At 40.4% G+C, this 17,834-nt stretch overlaps 1 protein-coding gene across 2 annotated transcripts; it reads left to right on the top strand.

Moving 5' to 3' along the window:
- Window positions 1-550: 550 nt before the first annotated feature.
- On the top strand, window positions 551-16,305 carry dnmt1 (DNA (cytosine-5-)-methyltransferase 1). Of its 2 annotated transcripts, XM_082178371.1 has the most exons (34): window positions 551-779; window positions 1,478-1,523; window positions 2,358-2,465; window positions 2,547-2,784; window positions 2,867-2,939; window positions 3,064-3,163; window positions 3,243-3,280; window positions 3,367-3,421; window positions 3,498-3,581; window positions 3,756-3,865; window positions 3,951-4,069; window positions 5,237-5,329; window positions 5,432-5,583; window positions 5,665-5,852; window positions 6,861-7,041; window positions 7,144-7,241; window positions 7,630-7,783; window positions 7,859-7,974; window positions 8,089-8,287; window positions 8,366-8,499; window positions 8,578-8,757; window positions 8,831-9,055; window positions 9,208-9,400; window positions 9,560-9,650; window positions 10,824-10,955; window positions 11,750-12,032; window positions 12,127-12,268; window positions 12,453-12,619; window positions 12,706-12,883; window positions 14,971-15,166; window positions 15,249-15,412; window positions 15,612-15,728; window positions 15,815-15,905; window positions 15,985-16,305. In XM_082178371.1, exons 1-34 carry the CDS (start codon window positions 733-735, stop codon window positions 16,014-16,016), a joined length of 4,524 nt encoding a protein of 1,507 aa, XP_082034497.1. In that variant the 5' UTR covers window positions 551-732; the 3' UTR covers window positions 16,017-16,305. The 2 variants fall into 2 exon arrangements, with proteins under 2 accessions (XP_082034497.1, XP_082034498.1); XM_082178372.1 differs by lacking the exons at window positions 551-779; window positions 1,478-1,523; window positions 2,358-2,465; window positions 2,547-2,784 and having other exon boundaries at window positions 2,886-2,980; window positions 3,014-3,163.
- The last annotated feature ends 1,529 nt before the right edge of the window (window positions 16,306-17,834 follow it).

Genomic DNA, 17,834 nt, shown 5'->3' with positions numbered 1-17,834 from the left:
GCTGTTGAATTTCTTTAACATTAGTTTCATTTTGATTTTAGGGTGCTTTTATTTCACAGGACTCTGCATTTATTTATGTTTATTTATACGTGTATCTGTTTGTTTGAAGATCCTTTGTTTTCTTTATTAAATATTTGAACATTTTGATAAATTAATGCTACAAATAAACTTGACTGAAATAGATCAATCGAATTGGTCGGCTCGGTTTCAGATTTCTATTCGTCACTGGCAGTTAAATATTTACATTGGAAGAGTTGGGTTCTTTGGAGCGAATTTGCACCCCTGAGCGAGGCAAAACGTGGTACATCCTATATCGGTTGAATATTCTGAAGCCGTACAAGGGGTGCATATATAAATAATCCTTGAAAACAACGTACGGTTTGATATTCCTTCACTCTTAAAGTATATATTTCATAATAATCTTCTACTTTTCATATACTCACAAGAACGTACCTGAATCATTTAAAACCAAAATAGAAACGCACAACTTATTTGACACCGTTGACCCCCGTGCTTTGAATAAGAGTGGTAGCGTCCAACTCGCGTTTCCGCGCGAAAAAGCGGCCCGCGCGTATTTCCCAGCTGCTAGCGTCAATTCATAAAGCCCGTTGAGCCCCTTTAGCGCGCGCTGCTGTTGGCACTGTCAGATTTTAATAACCGCTTTTATCTGTCGTTGTTGTTTTTAAATCGTGTTTTTAAATAGTATTTTCTTTGATCAAACTCGAACTTGAAATGCCTACCAGGACCTCACTGTCTCTGCCAGAGGATGTCAAGGAACGGTACGGTGCTCTGTTTGTTTAAAGCAACTACTGGGTTTGATAGCTTGCTAGTTCGCGGGCTTTGCTCGCGACTCGTTACACATTGATCACGTCACATAACGGCCGCTGTATTAAGTGCTTTTTGAAGATTTAAAAACGTGACGGTTTTGTTTTTTACTCTAGTTAGCATTTAGCCGTGTTACAAATGCTATAAATGTTTCAAATGCCATTAGCTCGCATTTAGTTGGTAAAACAGGCGGCGGCTGGTTGTTTTGATGCGATTTTACTTGCAGGTGTCAGTCTGACTGCATTTGGCGCCAAATAAACATGTGTCCGTCAGAGTGAAGCCCTGCCCGCCTCCTGTCTCCCTCTACTCAATCACTGCATAAGTCTTTAGACCCATCCCTACTGAATTCGGCTGCATTTCGTGTAACGTTAGTTAACTCAAGGAAGATAATCTGAAGTGGTGTTAGTAAGCAAATAAATGCACGCCGTCTCTGCATGCGCGCGTGATTGTTTACTTGTGCGATCACATTGCTAGCGTTTGTTGAGGAGAACATATTAGCTGCGGATATTACCGTAGAATTAAGACTGAAATATTAACAATTAACATCTGATTTATTGTGTTAAATGTTTTTCTCGTCATTTTGATCACTCAAAGTGGGTGGAGAGATCTGTGGGCAATGTTAATGAGATGTTGTTTACCTTCATGTTCCCAGGCTTCAGGTGCTGGATGAAGGTGGTGATGACAGTTTGTCAGATGAGGTGAGGGGTTTTCATTGCATCCTTCGGAAGTGTATTCAAATAAAATGGTTAGGTTATTCCTTCTTATTACATGGGGATATAGGCCTACATAAAAAAATCAATTCTCTTTGAACTAATGCTGTAAACTGTGGAACCCACTCTTCGACACTTTAAATATATTACTGTACTGAATATGCTCTTAATAAAGTAGTGGTACTCATTACTTTCTAAATCCCATATCAGTCTCAACCAGTTGAACAATACATTAAAAAAAACCCCCATTATTTTAATTATTTCAAATAAATATAAATTATAACTGCATAAATTATTTTTTGAGCTGACCAAAATATTTAAAGGAAAGTTAAATTAAAAGATACATTTTAATACTGTTAAATCCACTATAGATGTATATAGATTTGTTCTATAGGCTGTACAGTATCTAAAGGAGTTACGTCAGAAGTAACTCAATTTCAGAAATTGAGAGCATATTTGGCAAAATGCTCTATGGTTTATATTCTAGCTGGCTATAGAGGCAAGTGTAATGTTACTTGACTTTTCTTTCGTGCTATAACTAGCAGTTTAGAGGAAGAGATTATCAGATAATGTGCCGCTTGAACGGAGGTGCTTACAGTGATGTCACTATCTTTTTTTTAATTTGTCACTTTTTTATGAAATTCAGAGTTTTATTTCAAAAGTAACAAAGCTTCTTGTGATTTATTGGGAATTTTATATAGGTTCATCAAAATGAGATTTGTTAAATTGAGGATTTTTTTTTTTTTGTTGTTGGTCCTACTTAAAAGTTAAAGTCAGCAAAGTATGTATGTAGCCTGACTGCACTCTTTCTTCATTGACCAGGAGTGTGTAAAGGAAAAGCTCAGGTTATTGCAGGAGTTCCTCTTTTCTGATACTCAGGACCAGCTCAAAATCCTTGAGGACAAGTTAAAGAGCTCTGAGCTTTCCACTGTGAGTTTGCTCTGCCCTTTCAATTCTCTCATCTAGAGTAGTTATGAGCACTTGAGCTCTAACTTGTGTCTTTCTGTTTAGGAGGTTTACACATCGGAGGTGAAGGCCATACTGAAGAAAGCTTTGGGAGTTGCCAGGGTGGATGATGGAGTGGAGCAGAATGGACGTTCAAACGGCTTCTCTGAAAACGGATCTCACAAGGAGGATGGCGAGCAGGAAGGAGCCATGGATACTCGGGAGGAAGGAGATGCCATAAAGTCTCCCAGCGCCCCAAAGGGAAGGGGTGGCCGTCGCAGTAAAGCAGACTCTGAGACCAAGAGTGAGTTGCATGGCTCTACATTGTGTGCTGGATGTTGAATGTTTAGTGTTTTTATTAATGACACTCTTTCCCCTCCACACAGAATCTCCAGGCAGTAGCAGGGTTACACGCAACTCTGGGAAACAGCCTACTATCCTGTCAATGTTCTCTAGAGTGTAAGTTGAAAATGTAATGTCCGATTGGTGTCCTTGTGCTAGTTGAAATAAAAAAAAATTGCTAGTTGAAAAAGTTTAGTCACTTCCATTTATAAATGAAAGGTGTTGTACCCTCCTCCAATAGCCCAAAACGCAAGTCTGATGAGTTGAATGGAGAAGCAGCGAATGGTGATGCAGCAAATGGTGATGCAGAAGTTAAGACTGAGGAAGATATTACAGAGGAGGTAAAATTGTTTTGCAAGTTAGTCATTTTATTAAGTCCATGAAAGTAATATTTTAACAGCAGCTTTTCCCTTCGTCAAGGTCCATGAAGAGAAACGCCTTAAAACGGAAGCTGAGAAGTGAGTTCCCTGTTGATGCAAATTTAATAAAACGGTTGTTCTCCATAGGTAATGCACATGAGTTTAATTCTTATCCCCTCTCTCAGGCAAGACACTGAGAACGCCACTAATGGCAGCATCAAGCCTGTGTCCACAGCCAAGGTGACTCATTTCGTTCCCCATTTGTGCTGCTACTTGATTTAATGCAGCAAATTAATCCCATTAATTTTCATTTTAGACGCCTCCGCCGAAATGTCCCGACTGCAGGCAGTTTCTGGATGATTCAGACCTCAAGTTCTTCCAGGGAGATCCTGATAATGCTGTGAGCTGGGGTTTTTTATTTATTTTTTACTTAAAGCGGTTTAGATGCCATGACAACTGCTGGATCACTTTTAATTGCATGTTAAAAAAAAAAGTAATGTTTCACATCTATATCTCAAATTTAAAGTTGATATTTGAATGTCTTTGCAACACTTTAAAATGGTGTATATTGTAGTTGGATGAACCAGAGATGTTGACCGATGAGCGTCTTTCCCTCTTTGATGCAAATGAGGATGGTTTTGAAAGCTATGAAGATCTGCCTCAGCACAAGATTACTAACTTCAGGTGATAAAGAGGGATGCATCAAACTGAATGTTATTTGTATTTATTTTCCCAATGATTTGACTGATGTGGTAATCCTCATTCACAGTGTGTATGACAAGCATGGGCATCTGTGTCCGTTCGACTCTGGCCTCATTGAGAAAAATGTGGAACTGTACTTCAGCTGTGCTGTTAAGCCGATCTATGATGACAACCCATGCATGGATGGTATGTCAAAAGTTTTACTAGTGCTGCCCCCTAATAGTCGACTAATTGTTTGTCAATGAGAAAAGGCTTAGTCGACCCAAGATTTTAGTCAGTTAGTCTCAGATAAATCTCCAGTGTCGGAATCAAGCAAACCGTGAGGGACAGATTGTTAATGTCGGGTCCTTGTGGTAACTGGTTTCGGTCAGGAAATCCAAACATTCACCCATTCATCCACCTCAAATAGCTTATTTGAAACGTAAGTAACTTGGCCGTTCACTCAAACGTTAACCAAGTTAAATGTGCGCCATTATTAGGCACTTGTCCAAGTGTTCGTGTGGAAACTGAAGCATTAGCACTCTTACTACATGGAGGCGCCGGCACAATCACTAGCTTTTATTTTATTTTCTGACAACAGCAGAAACAACTTAATTACTGTCGTCTTTGGTCACACAGATAATGGTCATACATTCAAAACTTAAGTTTGTGTAAACTCTCAATAACAAAACATTTGCTTTTGTGAAATAAAAACAAACAGGATGTGCTTTCTGCCCTCTCAGTGAACTGGAGCGAATCACAAAACAAACTCGGCGTATACTTTCCTCACGGGGCAGCCTTCTGCACGTAACGTGAGTTTCATCATCGGAAGAGTATGCGCAACGCCAGAGGTCGCATATGTGCATTTATTTTTAAGAAAACTGCATAAACAAACCAGATCGTGTGCAAGCTACAGCAACAATGGAGGCCCACATGGACGAGAGGTTTTGCAAAGAGGTTAAAAGTACCCTCATTTGTACAACTTTAGCATGAACAAATACCAAGATATTTACATGGATTGTATCTTGGCGAAAGATTGCTCAACTGTGCATGTGTCGAACGCGTATGAGTCAAAAGCGGTATACTTTGCAAGGCTGTGCATTCGACTGAAAAACGATGTTTACTTACTGCTTTGTGTGATCTTGAGCGTGGAATAGGCTAGATATTACACATATACTGGGGGGATACTGACCCATAGTCTTTAATATAGAAGTAATATAAATGTGTGATTTAGTGACTTAAATGAATAACTAGTCTAGAAAATGTAGTTGTGGGCAGCCCTATTCTTTACAATAAAGACATTTAAATCCTAAAATTAGCTAAATTAAATTGATCAGTGTAGATTTAAAAAGGTGTTCCAATTGTTCTCTTCAGGTGGGGTTCCTGCCAAGAAGCTTGGTCCCGTCAATGCTTGGTGGATCACTGGTTTTGATGGTGGAGAGAAAGCTTTAATTGGCTTCACAACAGGTAAATGTTTCCTAAACTAACTTTCACCTAAACTAAATTTCACCATGCACATTTAGATCCAACGGTGTATTTATTTCTTTGAATTTTTTTTCCCCTCCACAGCCTTTGCTGACTACATTTTAATGGACCCCAGTGAGGAGTACTCGCTCATTTTTGCTCTGATGCAGGAGAAGATCTACATGAGCAAGATTGTGGTTGAATTTCTTCAGAAGAACCAGGATGCCACATATGAGGATCTGCTTAACAAAATTGAGGTAAGCTGATTGAAATGTTGAAGCACAGTAAGTCTCTTGTCCCCCAGAAGCAGTGCTGATGTGTTCATCCATGTCTTTTAGACTACGGTTCCGCCTGCTGGGCTCAACTTCAACCGTTTCACTGAGGACACACTGCTGCGCCATGCCCAGTTTGTGGTGGAGCAGGTGGAGAGCTATGATGAGGCTGGAGACTCAGATGAGCAGCCCATCATTGTCACTCCCTGTATGCGAGACTTGATCAAGCTGGCTGGTGTTACTTTGGGAAAGAGGTGAGTTTATAGACTGAAGGTCTTCTGGATGTTTCAGTGTGATCATTGAGTAATGTTTGACTGATATAATAGCCAAATGCTTATACCCAGAGAGAAGTGTGGCAAGGTATGCACACTATTTAAACCTATTAAATTAGTCTGAAACTCGATGCTCTTAGATAATGAGCTGATATTCCATCCTGAAAGAGGTTGTGGATATCTGCATGTTAAGAATTGAAATGCCCATCATTCACAAAGTTGCAAAGGGCCTGCCTATTGTACTTATTGTCTCCATATATACTTGCACAATATTTTAGTGCATTTGTCCAAGCACTGAATCATGTTTAAGTTACTCTAATAGGTGCTAGGGGGTGCAAAGGTTTCTTAATTGGTAAGTTTTAACTTAACGTTTTAAGTTGGGTGAACTTTGAAGCTATGGTAGGCTCTGAACATTCAGTGTTTTGTTGGGTTAACTCGTGCTTGTTCCATGATCTCCTGTTTCTAATGAGCCTCTAACCTTCCCTAACGCAGCAGGCAGCTGTACTGGTATGTAAAACCTGTTTCTGCAGAGTGTGTGGCTTGGTTTTTATCCATTTTCCCAAACGCTCAACTTCAATAGTCTGTGTTGGTGGCAACCTACTTCACTAGCTGAAAGGGGTGGGTGACGAGAACAAGAGTATTTTCCATAGCGCTTTCCACCCCAACCAGCATGGCTCTGCATAACAGATGTTAATTTGCACTCCCATTGTTTTAGTTTACAAGTTTCCCATTTGGAGAAACTATGCCTCTGAAGGAACTGAATGTCCTTGTTCTGTAAAAAAAAAAAAAGAACTGATCTCCACAAATGATCTTTAAAATAGACTTTTAATAGACTATCACCCAGTCTTGACAAACTGTCAATCCATTCAGTGTATTGTGACCTCCATACATATTACATGCATGGCTCTATTTTCGCTTGGCTGTTAGTGGCTTCTGTAAAAGAAATTGAATGTGTATTTGTTTCTTATTGCATTTTTTTTATTTTCTCAGGAGAGCAGCCAGAAGACAAGCCATTCGTCATCCCACCAAGATTGAGAAGGACAACAAGGGCCCGACTAAAGCCACCACCACTAAACTGGTCTACCTAATCTTTGACACCTTTTTCTCTGATCAGATTGACCAGAACAATAAGGATGGGGGAGTGAAGAGACACCGGTGTGGTGTCTGTGAGGTAGGTTCTCCAGAAATTGCCTTTATTGCAACCAAATTAAGCCTGCAAGTGTCCATGTGACAAGACTGTTATAATTCCTTTTTTTTTTTTTTTATCTTTCAGGTGTGTCAAGCACCAGATTGTGGCAAGTGTTCAGCCTGTAAGGATATGATAAAGTTTGGTGGCAGTGGCAGAAGTAAACAGGCCTGTCAGAAGAGGAGGTATGCTTTTGCTGGGCAGTCTTCATACTTCAGTAATTCTGCTTGGCAGAAATGTAATATTGTTTCCATGTGATGTGAAATGTCTGAGCTAGTTTTGAATTCTGTCTTTAACATGACTACTGCTTATGATCTTGCCTTGGTCTCTCCTCCTGTCTTTGCTAATCTTTCTAGATGTGAAAGTCTGTTCACTGGAACAGACACAATGAGCCAGATCTCTGTTCAGTGCTGACTGACTAAAGCAAGAGTCTGCTCTTTATTAGCATGTGTCGTATTGAGTGAATAGGATAAACTTTTTAGGAAGCTCTTTATTTCCTGCCAGTTTATCCAGCTCTGTGGCCTTAGTTTTGTTTGCCAGGTTAAAGCTAAATGGGTGTCTTCTCTTTTCCAGATGTCCCAACCTGGCAGTGAAAGAAGCGGAGGATGATGAAAATATTGAAGAGGAGGATGTGTTACCGGTTCTTAAAGAGAGAAAGAAGATGTCTCAGGCCAAGAAAAAGAAACAGACCAAGAATAAGATCAGCTGGGTGGGAGAGCCCATCAAGGTATGTGGTTTCACTTGCATTGAGAACCTGGATGTCCACTTCTAGGACTTAAAGTATTGATCTTGTCCTTTTCAGACTGAGGGAAAGAAGGAATACTACATGAAAGTGCGTGTTGAGAATGAGGTGGTTGAGGTTGGAGATTGTGTGTCTGTCAGCCCGGATGACCCTTCACACCCCATCTACTTGGCAAGGTAACCTTTATCAAAGCAAATTTGTGTTTTTGCAAGGTTCAACCAAACATGCCTTTATTGGCAACATTTGTATAGCCTCAAATCGATAAGCCATTGGTTTCCTTTTGTTTGTAGGATTACAGCATTGTGGGATGATGGTGAAAAGATGTTTCATGCCCACTGGTTCTTCCGTGGCACCGATACTGTGCTTGGAGAGTCATCAGACCCTCTTGAGCTGTTTCTTGTGGATGAGTGTGAAGACATGCAGCTGAGTTTTGTCCATGGCAAGGTCAACGTCCTCTACAAGGCTCCATCTGAAAACTGGTTCATGGAGGTACAGATGCTGAAGTCTGAGCTACATTTGTGTTTGGTAACAAACTGGGCAGAAGTTTTAATATTTGCATGCTTTTAGGGTGGCATGGATGATGAAATCAAAGTCATCGAGGATGATGGCAAAAGCTTTTTTTATCAGCTCTGGTATGAAGGGGAATGTGCTCGCTTTGAGACTCCTCCCAGTGTCACACCATCGGAGGACTGCAAGTATAAGTACGTACTGCTTTTGAGCCCCTTTTCTTTCCTGTGGTTTGTTTCTTTGCATGCACTTTAATGCATGTTTTATGGCAGGTTCTGTGCCAGCTGCACCAGGATTAAGGAACGAATGGCTCAGGATGCGCCTCATGTCTATGAGCCCCTGGAGGATGAGGAGAGGGACTCTAAAGCCTTCTATGGGTTGGCTAGCCTAAAGGGAGAGCAGTACAGAGTAGGAGACAGCATCTATCTACCCCCCGAGGCTTTTAATTTTGTGTACGTTTTTTTTAAAAGCCTTAAGATGTTTTGAGATTGAAAGGAGTTTTATTAAATGTCTTTTCTCTCTTAGGGTAAAGGTTGCTAGCCCAGTGAAGCGTTCTCACAGAAAGGAGGATGTTGATGAGGATCTTTACCCAGAGTACTATAGGAAGTCCTCCGATTACATAAAGGGCTCAAACCTGGATGCTCCAGAGCCCTTCCGCATTGGCCGCATCAAAGAAATCTTTTGCAGCAAGCGCAGCAATGGAAAGCCGGACACATCCGAGATCAAACTGCGCCTCTATAAATTCTACAGGTGACACATTTTCATCCTCTTGCATGTTAACCACTGGACCTGGTTTTAAATGATGTACTTCAGGAAATGGATTTCCTTCCAGTTTCCATTAAGGTTGTACAGTAAACTGAACTGATTATTTTTTTCCTTCCCCTGCCATGACTTGCTTTCAGGCCTGAAAACACTCATAAAGGACCAAAGGGTGCCTACCACTCTGACATAAACCAGCTCTACTGGAGTGATGAAGAGGTGACCGTGAACATGGTGGATGTGCTGGGCCGCTGTCGTGTGGAGTATGCAGAGGATCTTGTGGAAAGTGTGCAGGACTATTCAAGTAGAGGACCTGATCGCTTTTATTTCCTAGAGGTAAGAATCTTTTAAAGGGCAAATTAGTGGTATTGTGGTGGTGTCATGAGTGAGTTTGCAACCATTTTTCAGCTGCACTGATTTTTCAGTAAAGCAGATTTGAGTTAAATGGTTAGCCACTTGGTTTTTCGGTTGTTTGAAGGTTTTTGTTTTCTTTAGGCTTATAATGCCAGGACTAAGAGCTTTGAGGATCCTCCCAATCATGCCCGATCAGCCGTGAATAAGGGCAAAGGGAAAGGAAAGGGGAAAGGTAACAGTTTAAATTCCCATTCACACCAAGGACAACTAAAACGATTATATTTTGTCTATTACATTATCTCACCTAAATGTGCTCGCTCGATGTATGTGTTCTTACAATGAGGAAATGTTTGCTTTGTTTACACAGCACAAGGAAGCTTGATTTCAACCTTGAGTTGAATTCACAAAATAAACAAGAACAAACAAATTATGAGCAGAAGCACAAATAAATGCAATAAAATACAAATGAGATTGGTTTAAGGTTTTCAGGTTGGTCTAACTGTGTTCAGGTACAGGATACTACAGAAATTGAATAAATTAAATGCAGATTGATTCTTCTTGCTGGCTTTTGAAGCACAATAAGCTGCTAAAAAGCTCTGTTTGGTACTAGTCATCTGTTTGAGAGGCAGCTTTGTGTGTGAGCTCCAGGTATCTCTCAGAGTGTGCAGGTACTATTGAATGTTTAAATGGGCAAGTTGTGCACTTGGTAACGGCCGATTGGGCAAGTGACAATTCTGTCCCGAAACGCGAGTGAAAGTCTTGTATTGCAGCTTGCTTGTACAGACGATGTGAAGCCATGTGCGCATTTTGAAGGGGTGATTCAGCGCTACCGCATCTCACGCTGTTTGTGAAGTTGTCTCTCAGAATTATCTAATTACTGATTTTATCTGGTAATCTGTGTGAAATTAATTTGCTCATTCAGCCAACAAGCTAATGTTATGTTTGTGGGAATTTCTCTCCTTATAAGAGCATAACCTGCGGGAAGAAGTAAAATTATGTGCAATACCCGCAATCCTGCGCTGAAATTCAAGCCATGAAAGGTTTTTTCTCTTCCCCAGCTAATGAATGATTAGAACAAACAGCCAATCTCAATCCATCCTGCTATAAAGAGTTTGAGCATTAAGTGACAGGACATGACTGCAGCACGTGCTTATAAACAACGTTATCGTGTGTTGGTGTGGACACTAATATGGTTTATTATAGCTGTCATTCATCGTGAGAATGGGCCTTAAATTTGGGATGACAATTATGGACTCCGTGGCCAGTTTCTAGCCAATGAAACAGGATGACTAGAACAAATTCCGTCATTGATGCAATTTTGTTTAAAAATCCTCCATAAAACGTAAATCACGACTGCCTGGAGAAATTACAGCCAAATAATCTGTGCATTGTGATTTGTTTGCAGGGAAAGGGAAAGGTAAATCAGCCTCACAGGAATCACAGGATCAGGAGCCACAAGAGCCGACCGTCCCCAAACTGCGCACACTGGATGTGTTCTCTGGCTGTGGTGGTCTGTCTGAGGGTTTCCATCAAGCAGGTTGGGCTTCTATTCAAAACCTCTTTATAGACCCGTTGTATTATATGTATCTTATATTCAGGGCTTGACATTAATGCTTATTGGGGACAGGTTTTTGTTTTTCAAGGGGCAAGTGAAAGCTTTACTTGCCTGGCCAGACAAGTAGCCTGATTAATAAAAACAAGAATCACCAGAAGGCGAGTGATTCTGATTTTATTACATTGATAGTGGATATATAAATCACCACTTACTCAATGTATAAGGTTGCACTGTTGAGGATCGTGACTTTGTATTTATAAAGTATGATACAGTAAAGCAACATCACAACCATGAGTGCTGTTTTTCTGAATACCATGATTGAAAATGTGACAGATTTCATACATCTGTTCAATAAACAAGCATTTTATTAATATAATAGTTAATATTGTCTTGGTTTTATTTCAGCAGCAAAATTGGTTCCAAACAAATCACAGCAGAATTGTAGCGCGTCTCAGCAACACTCAGCCGTGTTTATCACTCAACCCATATTTTTTTTTTTTTTATAAACGCTGAATCATTCAAAGATTTAATGACCCATTCATAAACAACTGCCTCATACTTGAATAGACCTGCCTGTTGAATGAATCACTCTCTGATTAAGATGGTCAATTGCTGCCACCTACTGGCAGTTTAGTTTCATGTTAAGTATCTTTTTAAAAAACACTTTATAGAGGTAAAAAGAAAATGCCCTTGGGGTATATGGCACATGCAGATTTAAATTATTTAAATGCTGAAAGAATGTCATGCCCTGCTTATGCACTTTTCCCAAACACCAGGAATCTCAGAGACTAATTGGGCCATAGAGATGTGGGATCCTGCCGCTCAGGCCTTCAGGTTGAACAATCCTGGCACCACAGTTTTCACAGAGGACTGTAATGTCCTTTTGAAGCTGGTGATGTCTGGAGAGAAGACCAACTCTCTTGGACAGAAGCTGCCTCAGAAGGGTGACGTGGAGATGCTCTGTGGTGGGCCGCCCTGCCAAGGGTTCAGTGGAATGAACCGCTTCAACTCGCGCACATACTCAAAGTTCAAGAACTCTCTGGTTGTCTCCTATCTGAGGTCAGCACAATGAGTCTTTCTGTAAAATGAGGCTTTGCATATTTGGAAATGCTGGATATATTCACCATTTGTGTGCATCGTCCTTTCCTTTCAGTTACTGTGACTATTACAGACCAAAGTTCTTCCTGCTGGAGAATGTGAGGAACTTTGTGTCGTTCAAGCGCTCCATGGTCCTGAAACTCACGCTGCGCTGTCTGGTTCGCATGGGATACCAGTGCACCTTTGGTGTGCTACAGGCAAGTTGTTGTATTAAAAAGTAAATGTTAATCTATTATAAGAGTGCTAATTTGATGTCAACATGGTAGCCCATTTTATCCCCCTCATCTGACTGTAGATATCATTTAGAATTAAAAATAAATAATAATTTCAGACTAAAATGCCTAAGCAAAGGGTTACTTTTTTCTTTCATCATTCATGTAGGCTGGACAGTATGGGGTGGCCCAGACCCGACGCAGGGCGATCATCCTGGCTGCAGCCCCGGGTGAAAAGCTGCCCCGTTACCCTGAACCCCTGCATGTGTTTGCCCCACGAGCGTGTTCTCTTAGTGTGGCGGTTGACGAAAAGAAATACGTCAGCAATGTGACTCGGTACGCATTTGTGAACAGTAATGCTGGAGTCACTTTAGTAAATTCTGCAGTTTTCTATACTAATCTTACACTAATTTCTTCTCCAGTGGAAATGGGGGTGTTTATCGCACCATCACAGTGCGGGACACCATGTCTGACCTCCCTGAGATCCGTAACGGAGCCGCAGCTCTGGAGATCTCCTACAATGGTGAGCCGCAGTCCTGGTTCCAGAGACACATTCGTGGCTCTCAGTACCAGCCCATCCTCCGGGACCACATCTGTAAGGTCAGTCCCTCTCCAGTGCTGTCCGCATTGACTTGGTGCCTTTTGACACTCTGAAAATAGTTAAATGACCCTGCTTATCAGTGGCTTTGAATTAAATGTTACTTATTTTTGCTTTTCACTCATGCAAAACAAGTAACAGGGTTCGTACGTTTTGAAAACCTGGAAAAGTTATGGAATTTGAAAAATGCAAATTCCAGGCCTGGAAAGGTTTTGAAAAAAAAGACCCAGAAAGTTGAGAAAGTCATGGAATTTTTTTTAACACAGCATAATATGTGATTAATACAAAAACTGTTTAATAAAAAAAATATTTTGCGTTGTCTTAACGTCCTTATATTCGGGCGGCATAACGTTCAGTTCACTTCCGATTCACTCACTTGTTGCGATGTTGCCTGAGGCGAAGTAACGTTACGTCGGTGCTGACAGAAATTTAAAAAAATCAGCTGCACTCAAGTCTCAACAGAAGCGTCGTTCAGCGGGAAGGTTGGTGTTGCAAAGCTATTTCAAACATAGCAGAAATGAATTTAAATGGGAGAAATTGCCAAACCTGTCTTGATGAAAATTAAGGGCCAACGGTCGTGCTATTCCCCAGTAGTAACGGTCGGTTTACAGAAAAAGGCAGTTCAGTCACACAATCGTTTTTGCACGCTTTTACATTGCAATCTGATGGAAGGATCTAGGCCCTTTTGCACTCAGAGCTACGTGGCAAGCATACGAATTTCCATGCATACAAATGCACTACTGCTTTAGAGCGTGCACGGAATGGATTCCAAATTACGTCAATCGCTGAGAGGGACGCTCGTGCTTTTTCAAATTTAAATGTGAAGAAAAAAAAAGTGAGGAATTTTAAGAAACGAACGTTCTCAAATCAAGCCAAAAAATCAACTTTGCTGAATGCACGCCAATTTAATATGATGCATTTTAACAACTGCTACTACAACAGAGCTGCCAGCTCTCACGCATTCATCGTGAGACTCACGCAATTGACACTTTTCACTCTCTCACGACACATCCATTTTCTCACGCACAGAAAAATCACGAAGCAAAGAGGACACGGAGACCGACAGACTAGACAGAGCAGGTTACTTATGATAAAAAAAAATGTCAGCGCTCAGATTTTGTCAACTTTATTACGAAATTCAAACAATAAATACCGTTTTGGCGCTTGTAAATGTTACGTGACAGATCCCTAGCGCACGTGAACCGATCATCTCTACTAGCTAATAGTAAAAAAAACACGAACACTGTTGAAAGATACAGTACAACTTACCGAAATGTATATTCCTCATACATAATATCGACCAATCAGTGTTTTTCATCAGCGTGAAGAGGTCAATAACATAGCTGGAGAACAATTATGTCACATTTACCTCAGGAAAGCCATTTAATGACCATAATATATGCTAGCACGTAGTTGGCAAGAAAAAATAGCTATGGAGACTATTTTTGCTAAATGTGTTCTACATTACATATTTATTATATTTTTACTTATCATTAAATAAAGTTGTTATAATAAAAAACGCATTATATTTAATTATTTTTAATCTTAAATAATACTACCAGCTGATAGGGATCTCTGTATGTTTACAGCATTAGGTGAGTTTTTCTTGAGAAATGTATGCCTATCTTGTGTAGCCTACCTAATATTTATCCAAATGAGTCGATATTAAATCAAATCACAATAATTGAATTGAAATAATAAAAAAAGCGTAGCTTACCAGAAATTGTACCATGTAAACATTGTAACATGTTGTCACTTAACCTAATAAAATTCAGTTTAGTTACTAAAATGTTAGTGACAATCACAATACACTTATTGTGATGCATTTTTATTCTTATAATATCGACTGGCATTTTCAGGAATACATAGTCATGGAAATGTGCCGAAAAGTATTGGTTAGTGTATGAACCCTGAAGTAACTTGGACCAAAACTGCAGCTGTTGAGTCACTTCCTCTTAGACATGCAGGAAGTTAAGGGTTAAATGCCAAGTCTCAATATGTTGCTAAATTAGGTTTTGCAAGAGAGAAGGCACCATAGTTCAAACCACAAGCTGAGCAGGGTAATAATTGGATTTTTGTGGTGTTGTAGGACATGAGCGCCCTGGTCGCGGCCCGCATGCGCCACATTCCTTTGGCTCCTGGTTCTGACTGGAGGGATCTGCCTAATATTGAGGTGCGGCTGCGGGACGGCACCACCACAAAAAAGCTTCGCTACAGCCACTCCGACAAAAAGAATGGCCGCAGTGGCACCGGTGCTTTAAGAGGAGTGTGTTCCTGTGCTGAGGGTCTGTAATTCAATCAGTTGGAGTTTTGTTTGTTTCAATTAATCAAAATCCTGACTCGCCAGTTACTGTCTCATTGCACTAGGAAAACCATGTGACCCTGCAGACAGGCAGTTCAACACATTGGTTCCCTGGTGTCTGCCTCACACGGGTAACCGGCACAATCACTGGGCTGGTCTGTACGGCCGTCTGGAATGGGACGGGTTCTTCAGCACTACGGTGACCAATCCTGAGCCTATGGGAAAGCAGGTATTGCCGCCATATGCTAACATGTGCTAACCTGTCGTGACATGAAGCATAAAGAGATCTTTCTGACCCTTCACTTTTTAAATTATTTTTTTATACTTTTTATTCGGCAAGGATGCATGAAGTGTTGGAGAGAACTCTAACTTAAGTGTCATTTTCTATTTAAAGAGTACTGATGTTAATGAAGCTGTTATTTCCCCAGGGACGTGTCCTGCACCCTGAGCAGCACCGTGTGGTGAGTGTCAGGGAATGTGCACGCTCCCAGGGCTTCCCAGACACCTATCGCTTCTTCGGCAACATCCTAGACAAACACAGACAGGTATGATGCTTAAGCTAAACCCTTTCACTTCTCATCTTGTGAAGTGTAAATTAAAAGTAACCCTTATCTGTCCTTGTATTTCTCAGGTTGGTAATGCTGTGCCTCCACCCCTCTCCAAAGCCATTGGCCTGGAGATCAAGAGATGTGTGCAGGAGAGAATAAAGGAGAACGCTGCAGGTGTTTGTTTTATTTATTTTTCTTAAGTACTTCTCACTAGAACACATTTTAATCTCTTGTTCAACATTTTCTCTCTCAGAGCCTGTAAAAAAGGAGAAGATGGAGGTTTGAAACTAAAGCCATCTCATAAAACAGCAGGCCATTTGCATTGTGTTTGGGAGTGTGTGATGCATCAGCCCATTAAACTCATTCCATTTATTCATAAGCTAGTCTGGAGCCCGGCCGCTTCAGTGGCATTTCTATGGACAGTCTGTGCAGTGCCATTATGTGATGTTTTATCAATTTCTAAATGTGGTTTTAACCGTGTATTTGCAATTATCCACTTTGAGACAGTGGCATAAATTCTATGTAGTTTTTTTATATGTTGTAATATTTCAAATAAAGCTCTTATTCAATGGTTTCATTGTTATATGGGTTTTGTTTTTTTCCCAGAAATCTAATAAATGGGGTATGTCTGAGTTGATTAAAAAAAAAATCAGGCTTTAATGTTGGGAGTTAAGATTTTTGGAATTGAAACGAGACGTTTCCTAGTTCAGTGGTCAAAATACCATTGAAATCTCACTTATATATAAATTTTAAAACTGGGATAATACATTTTTGTAATGAATGTATATTCTATTTTTATTATGATGCCTACATTAAAACCCTAACTGGTTTTGGTGTAATTCACCAAAAATCACTATGAAAAACTAAATATTAACCATTGCAAATAGATGAAAGTGATACAAAAATAAAACTTGTATCTAACAGTTTTCTTATTCTCACAAACTGAATATGTTTCCAATAATTACATGTTTAGCTTCAAATGTTTTGTTGTGTGGAGGGGTGGATTTACATTCCCTCTTGTATTAATGAATTGAAAATCATAGTTTCCTTAACTGTATTCTGGTATTTATTTCGAGGCAATGCCTGTATTTGCTATCTGAGGGTCTGACCAAGGAATGCAGAAACTAACAGCGTTTACTCAATTAGCCCATCTTCCAGAAAAGTAATATGTACTTGTTTTGTAACTTGCTCATATTAGTACATTAACCAGGAGTCATATGTAGTAAGATAATTGTCAGTATTAATTTTATTCTGCTGTTATGATAGCTGTTTGAGACATGTAAAGACAACTGTGTCTAAGGTCACTAACACAGACATCCCAAGTCTCCCGGGAGTCTCACGCATATTGATAGCGGCTCCCTGATGCCCGCAAATGAGTTAAAATCTCCCGGAATCTAGAGCGAGCGAGCAAGAGCGCGCATGCGAGACAGAGACAGTGTAGCGCGCGCGCACGGCAGAGAGGGAGGACGAGCGAGAGACCTTGCGTGTGTGTGCTAGTGTGCCTCATCATGAAGCACATGTAAGATAGAGAGCATCTGATTGGCCTGTTTCGGTAAATCAACCAATCAATTGTCAGTGTGGGCGGGCTTTTATCTCTTCTCCCGAACCGAATTAATAACAGAGCCCGTCTACGGAGAGCCTTGGCACTCCCTATTTAGCCCCATTGTATTGATTTTGGTTGCAGTACCATTAGAATTCCACTGGGGGTGATCGCGGGCGAGTGCAGATTGAATGGGAGTCAATGGGGCTAGATGGCTAAATGTGTCTCTTTCACCCGATTGCCGTTGAGAAATCTCAGATTTTATTGTAGGTTTTGCAAGTTCAACATAAGTTATAGGTCGAAAGTTGAATGAACCAGTACTTATGTCCTTTCGATTTCTTACAGGTTGGGCCGTTGTTGGCCGGAACAAGCTAGCATTCTGCTAATGAATGACGTCATCACATTTTTGAACGCTTTTTTAGAGCAGATAAGTGAACTTAAAAATGCAATTTTCAGCTGAGTGTATTATCTTAGCCCCCCCTTTCGAATACAACATTTAAATTACTAGAAAAAAAATTATATCCTGAGAAAACTGGGTTTTGAGGGGTATTTCGCCATAGACC

The sequence above is a fragment of the Leuciscus leuciscus genome (assembly GCF_965113295.1).
Source record: "Leuciscus leuciscus genome assembly, chromosome: 1".
Lineage (NCBI taxonomy): Eukaryota > Metazoa > Chordata > Actinopteri > Cypriniformes > Leuciscidae > Leuciscus > Leuciscus leuciscus.
Note: the sequence above shows the minus strand (reverse complement) of the source record. Positions and strands in the feature narration are given on the sequence as shown.

Coding starts and splice junctions, on each gene's coding strand:
- dnmt1 (XM_082178371.1), top strand. CDS start 733: ATGCCTACCAGGACCTCACTGTCTCTGCCAGAGGATGTCAAGGAACG. Junction 1,524..2,357: donor ATGACAGTTTGTCAGATGAG/GTGAGGGGTTTT, acceptor TTCATTGACCAG/GAGTGTGTAAAGGAAAAGCT. Junction 3,422..3,497: donor AGCCTGTGTCCACAGCCAAG/GTGACTCATTTC, acceptor TTTTCATTTTAG/ACGCCTCCGCCGAAATGTCC.